The 14,535-nt window shown below is 53.7% G+C and overlaps 3 protein-coding genes across 3 annotated transcripts; all 3 read right to left on the bottom strand.

Annotated features, from left to right (window-relative positions):
* Nucleotides 1-111: 111 nt before the first annotated feature.
* PG997_003991 (uncharacterized protein) lies at nt 112-932 on the bottom strand (the record flags this gene model as incomplete). Its single annotated transcript, XM_066808306.1, has 2 exons — nt 112-639; nt 717-932. The coding sequence occupies 2 exons, from the start codon at nt 930-932 to the stop codon at nt 112-114; spliced, it is 744 nt and encodes a 247-aa protein (XP_066671924.1).
* A 1,180-nt stretch (nt 933-2,112) lies between these two features.
* Nucleotides 2,113-3,838, bottom strand: PG997_003990 (uncharacterized protein; the record flags this gene model as incomplete). Its single annotated transcript, XM_066808305.1, has 2 exons — nt 2,113-3,215; nt 3,277-3,838. The coding sequence occupies 2 exons, from the start codon at nt 3,836-3,838 to the stop codon at nt 2,113-2,115; spliced, it is 1,665 nt and encodes a 554-aa protein (XP_066671923.1).
* A 1,156-nt stretch (nt 3,839-4,994) lies between these two features.
* Nucleotides 4,995-10,667, bottom strand: PG997_003989 (proteasome-associated ECM29 like; the record flags this gene model as incomplete). Its single annotated transcript, XM_066808304.1, has 5 exons — nt 4,995-6,131; nt 6,241-9,550; nt 9,652-10,332; nt 10,396-10,442; nt 10,506-10,667. The coding sequence occupies 5 exons, from the start codon at nt 10,665-10,667 to the stop codon at nt 4,995-4,997; spliced, it is 5,337 nt and encodes a 1,778-aa protein (XP_066671922.1).
* Between the last annotated feature and the right edge of the window lie 3,868 nt (nt 10,668-14,535).

Here is a 14,535-nt window from a genome sequence, read left to right as displayed (position 1 = left end):
ATCAGATTCCTATTATAGGCAACTTCACGTGCCGTAGCACAGAAGATAGAAAATCAACCAGCAGACCTTCTTGAACAGCAATGTAACCCTATACTTGATCTGATCCTCAGCTTAGGGGTGGGCCACTCTGCCCGAGCTGACGGAAGAGATGGATGCCGGCGAGTTCCTCCGCGCTTGTTTGACAGGACCCATCTCGATATCGTTGGCCCGGTGATCTGGTCCAAGACGATCCGAAGCATGCTGGGTGGCGGTGGCGTGGTTGTACGGGGGCGGCACGTCGTAGTCAGGGGGCGGTGGAAAGGCATGCCCAGGGGCGGTCTTGCAAGGGGTCCGCCAGCGTCGGTATTCGAAGACGAGGGCCGAGAGCAGCCACAGCAAGCACACGACCGCCGCGACGGCCGAGTACGCCGTGACGGCCGAGTCAGGCGCGTTGGCTAGCTCCAGGCCGAAGCCGCCGTTGATGATGCCCAGGATGATGGCGCTTCTGCCGAGCCACAGATGCAGGTGAGACCAGGCCGTCCGCCGGCCAGTCCTCTTCAGCCGGATATGATGCAGCCAGCCAAGCAGGGGCTGGAAGGCCAAGACCCCCAGCACGACCAGGCCGATGATAGGGTGGACGTTGGCCCGGGCAGAAGAGAGCTATACGTGCACCGCTTGTTAGCTACCATGAAAATCAATCTCTCCCAGCAAACCAAGGGTAATGGTGGCCCACATACCATGCTAGCGCCGTCGGGAGGGATGCGCACGAGGCGGACCAGCCGGATCCCCAGGGCGGCGGCGGCGACATAGAGGCCGTAGGCCAGGATCTGGAAGACGCCATGGATAATCCAGGTGAACCGTCCAGGGACGACTCTCATCAGAATGGCCCCAATCGGGAACAGCCCCACAAAGGCGATGGCGGCCAAGATGCCATGGATTTGGCGGATGGACATGGCCTGGTCAATATCGAAGCCGGCACCGTCTTGGAAGGAGCCAAAGCCGTTGCCGCCATCACCACTTTGCCCAGATCCCGACCCCCCGTTCCCGCTCCCGCTCCCACTGCCAGGGCCCGAGCCCGAGCCCCCAAGCCATGGAGGATTCCACCCCGAGCTCCAAAACTGAGCCTGGGCCCCGGTCGCCGCTGGTGTGCCGAGCGAAGGTTAGCAAGATGGCCGCCAAACTGGAGCAAAGTGCTGCCTACCTAGAGACGGCGCACACAACAGCAGCCTGTATCGCATAGTGTCCCTCATGTCAGGCAACTCGCTATCTGGTCAAACCGGGTTGTGCCTGGAGCTAGAGGGGAGTGTTGCAACCGCACCGACGCCGCAACACACTGCATATATAAACCATCCACTGCAATAGACGCAGCACGCATGTGCAAGGACAGCCGACTCGAGAGTCGCAGCATTGCGTAATGCCTCCCTCCGGAGTACCATGGGGATGTGCGGGTTCGGAATCCTGCCAGTCCGAGACTTTTTCAGGTTCAAGCAGTCTTCGGGACCGAGCAAGGCGGCTGATTGGCCTTATATAAACCTTGGGGTAACCTTTCCACCACCGCCACCTCTTGCCAGGAATGCCGACGACTGCTGTCATAAACACGTCTTGGCTGTAGGTTAAGTTGAGTACTGTAAACAGGAGAAATGCAACGCGGCCCCTTGAGATCCCGGTCCCTGTCTTGAATGTCCAACAGCGAACAGTTCACCAGGGCCAGCTCCCCCGAGGCCAAGGCCACCAACCCAAATCACAAAGAAACACCGTCGACCGCCTGCCTGTGATTTCTTCACTTCTTTCTTTCTTCTTCTTTAAATAAAAGAAAGAAAGAAAGAAAGAAAGAAACGATATTTAATAATAATAAGTAAAAACTTATCTATTCGCCGGGCCATTCATTACCCGAGTGAACCGCAAAATAATCTATTTGCTGCAATTGTTTCGTCGCATAAGCCGCATCTAGATGCGTGCATTCCGTCTATCATGAATCCCATCCCATTCCAACTCGAATGCAATAGTCTTTTCTCGCTCCGACGCCAAATGAGTACGGGCAAGGGCAGCCAGCTACCCTAGTAGTTGGCCCCCGTGTAGATACATGCTCCCCCCCCAACGTAGACTCGATTTCCGTGACATGCCAGATCATTCCTATGCATCGTCTTCGATGAACTCGATCATTACAGTGCCCTGTTTCAGGCCAGCTTCCTCGATGGACAGTTCCAGCTTCTCAACGAGGTCTCCGCCAGGCTGGGCCTTGAGCTCAAACGGCACACCCTCCTTCCCCTCGAGTGGTTCTGCTTTCAACCACTCATAAATTCGACGGACCGGGTCTGCTACGGCGAAACGCCGGATAACGCGGCCAGCAGGGTGTCTGAACTGTATGCGTGTAACTGTGGCAGGGTTCGGTTCGGGCTCGGCATGTGGTGCAGTCGTGGAGATCTGGTCGAAGGGCGAATTGGACGGCGGTGGTACTGCCGCCGCCGCCGCCGATGCCGATGCCGATGTTTCAACTGCTTCCATCTCGTCGCTTTTTCCGCTCGCCAGCTGAGATTTGGTGAGCTGATCAGGATCTTGAATGCCTGCTCTCGACGAGGAGCCATTGGAGTCAAGGCTGTTCTGCATTGCCATCTGTAGCATCTCTTCCTCGGTCATGCGGTCCACGTCGACGGGCTTGGATTTGGGCTTGGACACGCTCACGGGGTTCTTGCTGTTTGCAGCTAAACTGTACCGATCCAGAAACTCGACAAGGTCGTTATAGAACTCGCCAGCAGGCGGGAATGGGAGACCTGACCATGTCTTGACTTGCTCACCGGTCCGCGGATCGATTATGGAGACGTAAGGGTAACTGCCGGGGTCTTCGTGGCCCGTGTTGAAGTAGAAGGATACGTAGGTCTGCGACTCGGCGCTGCCTTTCTCGTACTGCAGGAAGATGAAATGCTCCTTGAGCAACGACGCAATGTTCTCGTCTTTCCAATGGTCCCTGTTCAGGGCCTGGCAGTTGAAGTCGCTCATGTCTTGCACGTTGACCATGATCCATTTCTTCTCATCTTTCCCGACCTCTCTGGCCTCGTCCCACGGGTATCGCGAGATGATGTCGTAGGGAGGGCGGAAGAGATCAGCGAGGCGCTGGCTTCGTGAGGTCGATGGCGCGGGACCACCGGGACGGGACCCCATAGGTACTGGTGGTACACCGGCGCTCGTTGCGGTCGGCTCATCCCAGACTGACTGACTAAACGGATTTCGGGCGGGCCCTATCGCAGGAGGGTTAGTAGGTTCTTGCGGGGCGGTCATTGTTACTTGGGCTGGCCTTACTGTTGTTTCTCGACTGCTGCCTGCGGCGAAGTTGTTCAAGCACAGCCGACTCTCTGTCGTCATCATCCAGGCTCCAGGAAGGGTCGGGTGCAACGAGTGTCTCGGTGGTCCGGGCCATGGGAGCCCTGACGCCGTCGGCAGAAGCCGGGTCTTGCGAGTACATGTCGTCCTGTAAACGCCTGGCCATTGCGGCATCTTCGTCCTCTTGGGCTTGGCGGGCCAGGGCTGCTATATCGTCGCGCTCGTTGTTGTTGTCTGGAATGGAGGCGCGGTTGCGCTGGTCTTGGGGCTGGCTCATTTCGACGTCGTCGTCGTCCGAGTCGATATGTATGACGCCATGGTCGTCTTGGCGACCCGAGGAGGCGCGGGGCGGATGTGCAGAGGAAGCGGGAGCGGATGCGTTGTTTGCTTGTGCAGTGAAGCTCGAGGCGAGTTCCGGGTTCTCAAAGAAGAGCTGGATGGCCTGCATGGGGTCGTTGCCTGAGATCTCGAGATAGCCGCGCGCGACCTGTTCGCTGTCGGTGCCGGTGATGGCCTGGAACTGTGCCACGTCTTCGTCCATGTTGGAATGGCTCTTGCTGCCCGGGAAGTTGCGGTGGAAAGGTGAGGTGAGGTGAGGTGTGATGTGGTGGAGGGGAAACTCGAGGCGCGACAGTGGCAAGTGCTATGCAATGGTTTAGTTGGTATGTACGAAAGCTGTGCTGTCCAGCAGTGGGCTTCTGGTCGGTGGGGGCACCTGAACAAAGCCGAATGCAGGTTCTGTTCTGGATGTGGTAAGTGAGGCAAGGTTGATGTCCGTTTGGTCGTAGGTGTACTGTAGGTACTGTAACCGTACGTAGGAGGTGCAAAAGGTGGGAGGCGGGCGGCGGCCGGCAGGTGGAAAGGTGGAAAGGTGGGATGCGGTGGTTGATGGTGGGATGGATGATGGACGGATGGATACCTAACTTAGCAACTTAGGTAGGGATGGACTTGTTGGAGCAAAATGGGGATTTGGCACCCGCTGCAATCAATGCAATGGAGAAAGCGGACGGTTAATCGACAATCGGTACTGCCAGCAATGCGATTTGACTGATTGATTGTTGAACGACCGGACCGAGTCGCATCACACTACCTTCCCATTTATTCCCATTTATTCCCTTATTCATTCATTGCTCTTCTAGAAGGACAACCTGTTAGGCATCTACATACTTGCGTGCCTACTTCCTGTCATACTTCAGGTGGGATGTATGTAATGTGCTTTCCTAATCCGTAGCATCTACCTGCCCTACAGATATATGCTCCAGTCTCTACATGTAGTACCCAGTAGGTTTATCGATACATACCTCCAGTCTGTATGCGACTCATTTCTTTCGGAATAACTACAGATGTATCTACCGGGCCTGCAATCCTTTAATCTATTGAGCTCCCTATTCATGACGCAAATGGCTGTCATACTTCCTTATCTTAGCGTCACATGACCTTTACGCTCTCAAGTTCACGTGTCCGGAAATCCTTATGCCAGCCTCCTCGCCGCTACCATGGTAGGTGTAAATAGCATACGTGCCGTGCCGGTGGACCCTTGAGAATGCATTGGCAGCCATCAAAGACCAAGGGCAGGCCAAGCTACATACCTAGTCATGTGACATATTTCGACCTCAATGAAGGCTACCACTGCTTTCAAACACCACCACCAACAACAACGACAATATGGCACCGAGAAAACAAATGCACCGCAGCATCTAGGAAAATGCCACAGTGGCAAGTCTCAGCAGCCTTTGCACGTCCAGAGACCGCTCGGATTCCACCATCGATCGAATCCTTTCTTGTGCCTCCTCCCGCACACTGCCCTGTTCCTCGCGCGGTCCGAAGATGCCCTTGCTCCAGCCTTGACCCAGAGCCTCAAGCGCCTTGGCCCGCCCGCTCCGTTGATTCTCGACCATGGCATCCGTCTCATCTATCGTGAGCACAGCAACCCACCTCGATGCCAAGGCTCCCGAGTCGGAGCTACTGGGTGCTTCCGAGGCCAGCGCCGCTTTGAAAAGGTCCGTCGCGCATGCAAAGAAGGTGTCCCTCGCAACAGAACGTGCTAGCTTAGTCTTCTCGACTTCCGACACGACCGTCTCCAGGACCTCCATGGGCTTCGATAACAGGCGGGGGCGGTTATAGGCTGACATAACAACCCTCAATGCCGCCGCCATGGTCGTGCGCTCCATCTCCGTCAAATCCCCCTTGGCTTCGTCTTGGGGCCCAAGATGGGGTGAAGCTACGGCAAGCACCTCGCTGTACATGTCCAAATCTTCGCGCTCAGCTGCGAAAACAGCTAGAGCCTCCAGGGCATGGGGCCGGTATGCATCATTGTTGCGCTTCGCTTCACGAAGGGCAATCTTCTTCGTTTGTGCCGCCACCGCAGCGTCGGAGCTCCACATGGGTTTACTGTGGCGGACGAACACCGGGAAGGACTTGATCAGTCTTTCCTTGCCTGGGAAAGTTTTGAGCGCCAACGACTTGTCCAGGACCGGCCATGTCTTTTGGAGGACGGACGTGGAGAATTGCCCATCTCTACCTACAACGTTACTGATGGCCGTCAAGAGAGACGCCATGGTCAGCGCCGCGCTGTGCTGGAGTGCCCACTGTGATGTGCCGAGACCCACCGAGACACACTGCACGATTTCCTCGACAAAGCGCATCACCGTGTGATCCCCGCCAGCGTGTTGGCCCCATACGGCTTCAAATTCCTCTGAAACATATTCGTCCGTGTCATGCTTGGCCACGTAGGCCAGAGGTAGCAGCCGGGTCTCGAGGTCGCCGAAGACGTCCTGGGATATCTTGGCGATGGCCAGAACTGTATCAGCGACTTTCTGCCGGCGGCTATCGTCCTGGGACGCAAAATAGATATCTGACAGTTTGACAGCGAAGTGCTCGCGCGTCTCGGGGCCGCGCGGTGCGCAGCAAATATGCCGAGCTCCGTGCGTAGGACTTGCTAACTTCGTGGTTTCGTTCCAGAATGTGGCTCTCCATGGATTTCAGCAGCAATGTATTATACGGTGGTAAGAGAATGCTGTGCCGGAGCGAAAGCGTGCTGAGAATCTCGGCACACCCCACCTTCGTCTGCAGTCCAATCGCCGACTTGATCGTCTGGGCAAGCTGGGGTACCAGTTGCTTCATGACCTCGTCATCGGCGAAGCGTAGGCAGTTGAGGATGCACTCGAAGAGGGGAGAACGTGTGGCGGCGTTGCTTCTAAGTTTGTCAAGCTTTTCCCGATCCTGTTCCCCAACACGTTGGTAATGATAGTTGATGGCCTCGGGCTCGATTGTGCCCAGAAGACCCAAGCAATGGATAACGATCGTCGGAATGAAAGGCTTCAGTGTATCTCCGCCGTTCTTCACTACGTCCAGGACTGTCATGATAGCCATATACTGGACTTCTTTCACAGAGTTTTCAATGCCTTTCTCGGACAACAGGAAGGGGAGGACCTGAGCCACCATGGCCTTGGCCGAGGATGTGGCATTATTCTCTTGCAGTTGTGCGACGAGGGTCTTCGACAGCCCCATACACAATTTCATGGCCGCTTCCCGGACCGATCCCTTCTGGTCGTCGAGTACTCGCAATGCCACCCTCCACACGTTGGTGTAGTACTTCTCATACCGCTGGAAAGGCTGACCGTAAATGAGATCCGCGATAGCTGCGCAGCTGGCTTCTCTCACGCGCCATTCCCTGCCATCAAGGATGCTTTTCAACAGATCGTCCATGATGGCGTCAAAATGAATATCAAGTGCAGTAGTTGGGTCCTTGACAACAGCCTTCCAAATGTCATCCATCGACCGCCTCACGTTGGAGTTTGGATCAAATCGGTAGCGATATAGCTTGGGGTATATCTTAGGATCAAGCTCGGCGTCCGATAGAATGGTGCTAAGCCCGAATTTGCCGAATGCTGAACGGGCAGTCCAAGTAGCAGCATTAGTGGCCAAGGCCATGAATTTGTAGATGAGAGTCTGGTCGCCTACTTCGTTCGCGAGGTTGATGATGTCCTTATAGGAGGTGACAGATTTTCCTTCGCCAGTAGGTAGTGCTCCCGCGTCGAACAGCTCCGTATCGTCATCGACCTTGAGCTGAGTCTTGGTACCAGTAAAAGTTGCGACAAGATCCTTAACCAAGTCGCTCCGAAGAGAAGGATCGCCTTTTTCATAGACCAGGGCCAGACCTCTCGAGGCGGTCTCTTGAACTAACTCGTCTCGTGCTGCCAGAAGCCTTGTAAAGGCGACTTGACACTCCCTGAGCCTATTTTGGATCTCTTCGAGGTGTGAACCATACTGAATCAGGCAGAATAGCCAGATTCCGCTTGCTTTGAGCAAGGACGGCTTGGTCGCCTTGCAGCCCGAAATCAGCTTTTCTACGATCTCAGGGATACGTGCTTGTCGCCTGCAGAGAGTCTGCGTGATTGTATCATTGGCTAGAACTGGACTCTCAATATCCAGACCCAGTAACATGGCGTCCGAGTTCCAACGAAAGATGGCGGCCGCGATGGCCTCACCAATGGCAAAATGCACCTCGGTCCTCTTTATATCAGATAAGCCGAACAGCGCATCGAGGACAGAATCCACTGCATCAGAATTGGCTGCCGAAGGGACTGCGAGTCTCCCCAAAGCGGTGATTGCGGCTTCATTGTGAGATTCCCCAAGTCGCTCGAGATAACTGATCACTTTCTTGAAGCCATCACCGCCGACTGGAAACGCCAGGTTGACAGTCCATAAGCGACCAATCACCTCAATGGAGGCAGTTTGTACTTGGCCATCTGAATATTGCATGGCCGACATGAAAACGCGCGTCAGGACCTCAGCATTCTGTGATACAACTTCGCCAGAAAGCCTCCCATAGAGTGCTGCATGGTACATGTAGCTGCCGAGAAAGGCCAATGAGCCTTGGTAGTGACCACTCAGTGCGGCCGGTGGCTCTTCGGACGACTCCACCGCATTCCTCAGCTGAGAGAGGTACGCGGCAGCGTGCTCATTCCACGGCGCAATTATCCCAAAAGCTTCCGCTGCTAGCTTTCTGACTCTTTGGTTATTTGACTTCAGTAATGATAGAAGTTCGCCGACACGTGGCGCAAGTTCTCTGATGACCCCATCAACCGGCGCGAATAAAACAATTTCGGCGAAGGAGCGAATGCAGTCTTCCTCTCCGACATCTGGGTGATCCCGAATCCCATCTAGGGCCGCATTCAACAGACGGACGAGGCATTTGTGGTTACCACTGGCGAGATAACCCCTAAGTTTAGCACGAGTTGGAAGTTCATTCTGAAGACGTCTCTCAAGTAGTGGCTCCCAATCGATCTCAATCGCACTGTCTCCCACTGCCGCGAGTTTAACCATCTGCGTTACATATCTGATAGCAGCGGGAAAGGCCCGTAGCCGTTCATCGGCGAAAAGGGGATATGCAGATCTTTGGTCAATGCTCATCTGGTCATCCGACGTATCTCTAGACGCCAAGTCGAAGAACCAGTCGATTAGTTTTGTCCAGTCTGGAAGGACCAATGCTTCGTCAGGGCGCAACTTAGTCGACCACCAGGGATCCAACCCTTTTTGGCCTTCTTCCAAGATATCGCGGCGTTCAGATGAGCCACCACCCAGAGCGATTAGGTCGACCCAGCGCGCCTTGACATTATTGTACGGCAAACAATTGTTGGCAAAGCGGGCAGCGACATGTTTCGCAGTTCGCAATCCTTGGCGCTCCGGTAGGGTCATGTAGTCGACGAGCAAGATCTCAAGATCGTGATGATCATCCTCATGATTACTTTTGAACAAACTCATCATGCTGGACAACGCACTTTCGATATAGACTATAATGTCCGAGGTCGAGTCAGATACAAGGGAGTCGAACAGCCATTTCAAGAGCGAGTCCTTGACCTTGTGCTCAAACTGGCTCGCTCTCGCAAGAGTGCCGATCGTCTCATATGCGGTTGCGCGAAGCCTTTGCTCATCAAGTGCTCTGAATTGGTTGGCAGCGGATGCAGCGTTAGGCCAGCCCTGTTGCAAAATGTAGTCCTTGAGCAACAGAACAAGGCTTGGGCCCGCATCTATAGCTGCCCCTGAGCTGTTTCTAGCCATCCAAGCCAGGAAACCGAGCAGAGCCTTGTGTAACCGAAGAGACTCCAGGCCTCCAACGGGAGCTGTTTCACCTGTTGTGAGCGCAAAGTCATCCTTTACCAACTGCACCACCAGGTTGCCCATACGACAAGCAGCCACTGATTTCGAGAGTATTTGGAGGATTTGTATCCGGTGAGACGCCGGCAGCTCGCTATTCAGTGACTGTCAGCAAATACATTTTATGGTAAGAGCCGTGAAAAGTTGCGAGCCAACAACAGTCATTGCAACACCGTGCTGGCTTTGGAGACGTACCTATGCAACGCAAACAACCTTTGAACAACATCATGGTCCTCCAGGTTTACCTTGGTCCGTTTGAGCAAATCTTCGGCAGTGGAGGTCACTCGGGAATCCGCCAACCCCGCTGCACAAAAGGCTGGCAGGAAGCGTTCCTCATCCGTGAAAGCGCCACTCGCCAGAAGGCCGATGGCCTTCAGCTTGCATTCGGGAAGACTCAAGCTTCCAGGCTCTTTGTGGTCCCATGTCTTGGGATCGCTGGCTCGCAGGAAATTGACCTCATCCGAGTTCAAGCCCGTGGGCGAAGACGCCAACAGCCGAGCAAGCTCGGTCCCGTTGGAAGCTGTAGCCATGTCCTGCCTCAGCAAGAATAACTTCCCTAACCACCGCGAAACATATTGAGCATCTGAGACGGAAGCCAGCCCAATACTGTCACGAAGTGCAATATCTTCCTTGCTTCCTCTGGGCGGGACCTGGATCTCCAGCAATAGCCGTAAGAGGACAATGAAGATGCCGGCTGAGCCGGCTTGGTTGGGTTCGTTCGAAATAGAAGCAGTCACGACGGGTAGCAGTGAGCGACGTTTTGACTGATCCAGTCGAGCAAGACCTTTCTTCACAAGACCCAGATCCAGCTGCTTCACCACCGGAGATCCGGTGGTTTTGTATTGTCTTAAGAGAGCGGCAACCGGCAGAACCACCCTAGCCAGATCGGTTGTATGTAAGAATCCACAATACCAAGTGTGTTGGAGAGGGGTTGCTTACGATGGTGGTTGAATAAGCTTGGTAACACTGATATATGCTTGAAAGGCCTGGGGCGGTTGTCAGAAGCTTCTCCATTTGTATGAATACGGGGAGGTAGGATCGTCCCATACTGCATCGCGAACGGGTTTGTGCTGGCTGCTTGCGTGTTCAAGGAGTGGAACAAGTTGAGTCTCCAAGGCCTCGCTGAGCTTGACCTCGTCAGTTGAGACGTTTGCAATTCGGTAACGAATCGCGGAAACGGTCTTGAGACCCGCAGCCTCTGTTGCTGCCATTTCTAGCCTGGCAAGGGAGGGTTGCGAATGGGACAAGACTACTATCAATAAGCCTGGTGCAATGTCATTTTTGAATAGCCCAGAAAATGAAACTTCAATCAGACCATCGGAATTTGTCCAGGAGTATGTCGGTAGTTAGCAGCAGAAGCAGAAGGTAGAAATCAGCAGCAGAAGAAGGATGTCTTCAATCGCAGGATCTTCAACAGTCTCTGGCCGACGTTTGTTGGAAGGTGTCCATCCCGACTGATAGACGGCAATGGAGTGCGTCAACTCAAGCCAGCAGGCAACTGGCCAACGCGCACGTTCAGCCACAAGTGGCGGGTGCTGGTTTTTTGCCTGGAGCTCGCCTCTCGCCTACACACTACACAGGATCCTCAGATTCAATCGCCAATTCTTCGCTGTTGAACACGCCGTCATCTGGTCTAGGCTACATCAAATTCTCGATCGCCATCTCAAACATTCGTCGTCTTACGTACGGGTTGTTCGTACGACTGAGATCATTGGCCTTTGTGTTGCCTACAGCGCAAGATGCACGCATCTCTTCACTTCTCCATGCATTTGGAGTAGCCGTAGTGACTTCGCCCGTTCTTTGTTGAGGCAACTGAAGTCGAGATATCATTGGAATTGCAAACCAGAAACCAGACAACCAGACCAACAAATGCCCATACATTCCGACATTGAGCTGCCTGGTCCTGCCCGATATATATATATATATATTGCAAGCATCATATGCCGCAAGTGTCCCGGCTGTTTCCGGATCTCAACTTGAGGATTATACTCACTCTGCGGATGATTTTGCGGATTCACATGGCCATCCCCAGTCGCAAGATGGTACATTTTGTAGCGAGTGGCTCGTCCAGGCTAGTCTTTGGGCCGAGAATGATGGGTCGCTTCATTGCGAACTGGGCAACAGTACCAAATCAGATGGCGGAGGGGCTTGTCCAAGTCTGAAGCTTATCAGGAGTTTTCCCAGTCGCACACACTCGCAGTTGAATCTGTAGGACGACCGGAATTGCCGTTGACGATGGGACCATATGCGACCGGTCCAAGTTGCCTGTAATTGAAAAGGACGCGCTGTCGAGGGCGAGCATCATGCTAGATGGACGGCTGATTTGCGCAACAACACAACGGTTTGATATTGCGCGCCCTTGGCTCATCCAAGGGGTGCAACAGCGCGTCTCTGCACGCAAATCTTGCTGTGCGAGCCATTTCATAGGGGCAGCCGGGCGGGCACTGGACAAGTTACCTAACTTGCTCGCTTTGGCTCGTTTTCAGTACTGCGAAGGCTCAAGCCGTCCGTCGTCGGCTGGCGCCGGGGAATGGAACATACTCCTGCAAACCGCGCAGTTCTTCGTATGACAAGTGGTTTTTTTTCTTTGGCTGAGTGGCTGCCTGCATGCGCAATTGGTTCTCAAAGGGCTGAATAGAGTTTTGGTTCGCTAGCTGTGACGCGACAGATGGAAAACACACCCCCATGACTTCAACTTCGGGGTCCCTTCATCACGACCTTGGACTAGATCGAAGCTAGCCAGGCCACACGACTATTCTTCGTTCGCATCGCATCATCCCATGCCTAAAGTCAATTGCCGAATGGGAGGGATTTCAGATTCTCAAAACTGCGCGGAAAAGGTGTTGCTGGTGGTGGTAGATTTCGAGTATTGCGGACGCTATATAGTAGCAAATAATATCTCCCAGCATCTGGTGAAATACATTGTAACCGTTTTGATCAAGTATCGTGCCGTGATAGGATAATCGTTCGTACATAATAGGTTGGCAGTGTTTTGCTGGAGGTGGAGGGGCTGGCTTTGAACAAGGATGCTTGCAGATCATCAAAATTCCGGGGCCGCTCTCCTCCATTCTGATTCGAAGATGCGGTTCCCAGATTTCGTTCCCTGGATCTTCGGGACTGTCGCTTTTTTTACACGTGGGAAATACCTGGTTATTAGCCCTAGCAGGGGGAAAATCTCGATATGCGGCAACTTCCGTCAAAGTCGCAATGAGCAGACGTTCAAACGTTACGACCAAGCTTTGAAAGCAACACTCGCGCATCAGTTTCTGGCGAGGTAGGTATTTGAAGGGGCGTTACCGCATGCGCACGGCGATGCAGTTTGAATACGAGTGCGGAGCAAACAAGCCGAGGATGTTCTATGGGGGTAAGGCTTTGCAATATCTCTCAAACAACCGCCTCGCAGTAGTAGACCTACGTCGGTCGCTACATGCATGTATATCTCGTGAGTGCCCTGGACATGGACCTTAGCACCTTGAAGACTACATGTTTGGGCATCCCATTTGGTGGACTTGATCAGGAGCTAATCACTGGTAGCACCGTAGCACCCGATGTGTACACGAATGCAGACCAGGACGCGTTTCAGGAGGAGACGAGCCGAAGCGAAGAAAAACATCGCCCAACGTGGAAAGGTCGGCAAACAAACAGCCCGTGAACCACCACTGCTATGGTCAACCCAGTGCTTGGCTTCCCGTCCTTTGCGTTTGTAGAGAGTAGCTATGCATGACCAAACATTAATAACAAAAATAATCGCAACAATAAGAAAGATCGCCTCTGGGGTCAACATGTGCTTCCGGGTGCGCACCGGGCGATGGATTCTGCAGTCTTCACTACGAGCCTGCGTAGCTCTCGACAATATGCACATCATTGATGAGGGGGTGGGCACCAGGTTAAACTGGCCGCCAGCCCTGCTGCTCCATCTCTACCATGCTTTTCGCAGCTCCCAAGGGAGGTTCTGCGGCTGCAGTCTGGCATCCAAAAACCACGATTGATACCTGATATATTTGCAATGTTAGCACCCAGGAGCCGTGCCCCTTGCACATCTGATTCTCTCCGATCAATAGCCCGTTTGTTGCATGCACGATCCGAGCCGTGGTATCGTCCATCGCAATCTCCAGTCGCGATTCTTGGACTTGAACTGACGTAGTTCCAAAACAATTTCATAGGGCAGCAACATCTATGGGACGTGCTCTAGTGCATAAACCATGCAACTGTTAGTTCGATCAATGAATATTTGATTCCGGATCGACGCACAAGCCTTCAAGGTCAAGCTTGCATCCAACCAAAGTCTTTCCCCAATGCTTGCTTGCCCTGCCCTACCTTCCAGGCGTTTGCCCATTTTCAAACAGCAACTGATGTGAACACCTTTCGGGGGGAGGGGGATTCCCCTGCACATGACATGGCCTGCCTCCTCGGACCCGATACAGAAAACACATTGACTGAATTGATTGATGTGCGCCGGGGGCAAACGGCTGGTGACGGGGCCTGGCCATCACTGCGCACTCGGAGTACTCACCCCAAACAGGACGTACGTCATTTTAGGTCACGCCCCGGCTCCTCAACAGCTATGGGCTAGCCCCTACAAGGCGACCGCATCTTAGTCGGTAGTTCGGGATTTTGCGAACCTGCCTGGTTGGTCAATACATAGGTATGTATGTATGTAGGTAGATGTATGTACATACAACTCTATACCTTGGGGAAAACATGGCCAACTTGGCGAATGCATACCTCCTGCCGGTACCTTGATGTTCTCTACCTTGGGTAGGTACTCTACCATCACCGAACAATGTGCGCGTAGGGGCGAGTAAGGGGATACGTGTGAGTTTGGAGCAACCTAAGGGAGGAGACCGACCGGACAGATCGATCCAGTGCGTTGATCTACTGTATCTGTGCCATGTCTGCACCTGCATCTTCGGCACACCAACCAACTCATGCAATTAAAGTTCAGCACTTGAGTCGCGTCCACCACCCGTATCTTGCCTGTATCTTGCAGGAGGACGCAAGACAGTGCCGACCTTGCACCATGGCAATTTACAACCCTGAAACATATGATTTCGCACGGCAGCGGAATGGTACAGAGAG

Source organism: Apiospora hydei, assembly GCF_038363865.1.
Source record: "Apiospora hydei strain CBS 114990 chromosome Unknown utg000004l_segment0_segment0, whole genome shotgun sequence".
NCBI lineage: Eukaryota > Fungi > Ascomycota > Sordariomycetes > Amphisphaeriales > Apiosporaceae > Apiospora > Apiospora hydei.
This window is presented reverse-complemented; position numbering and strand designations above follow the sequence as displayed.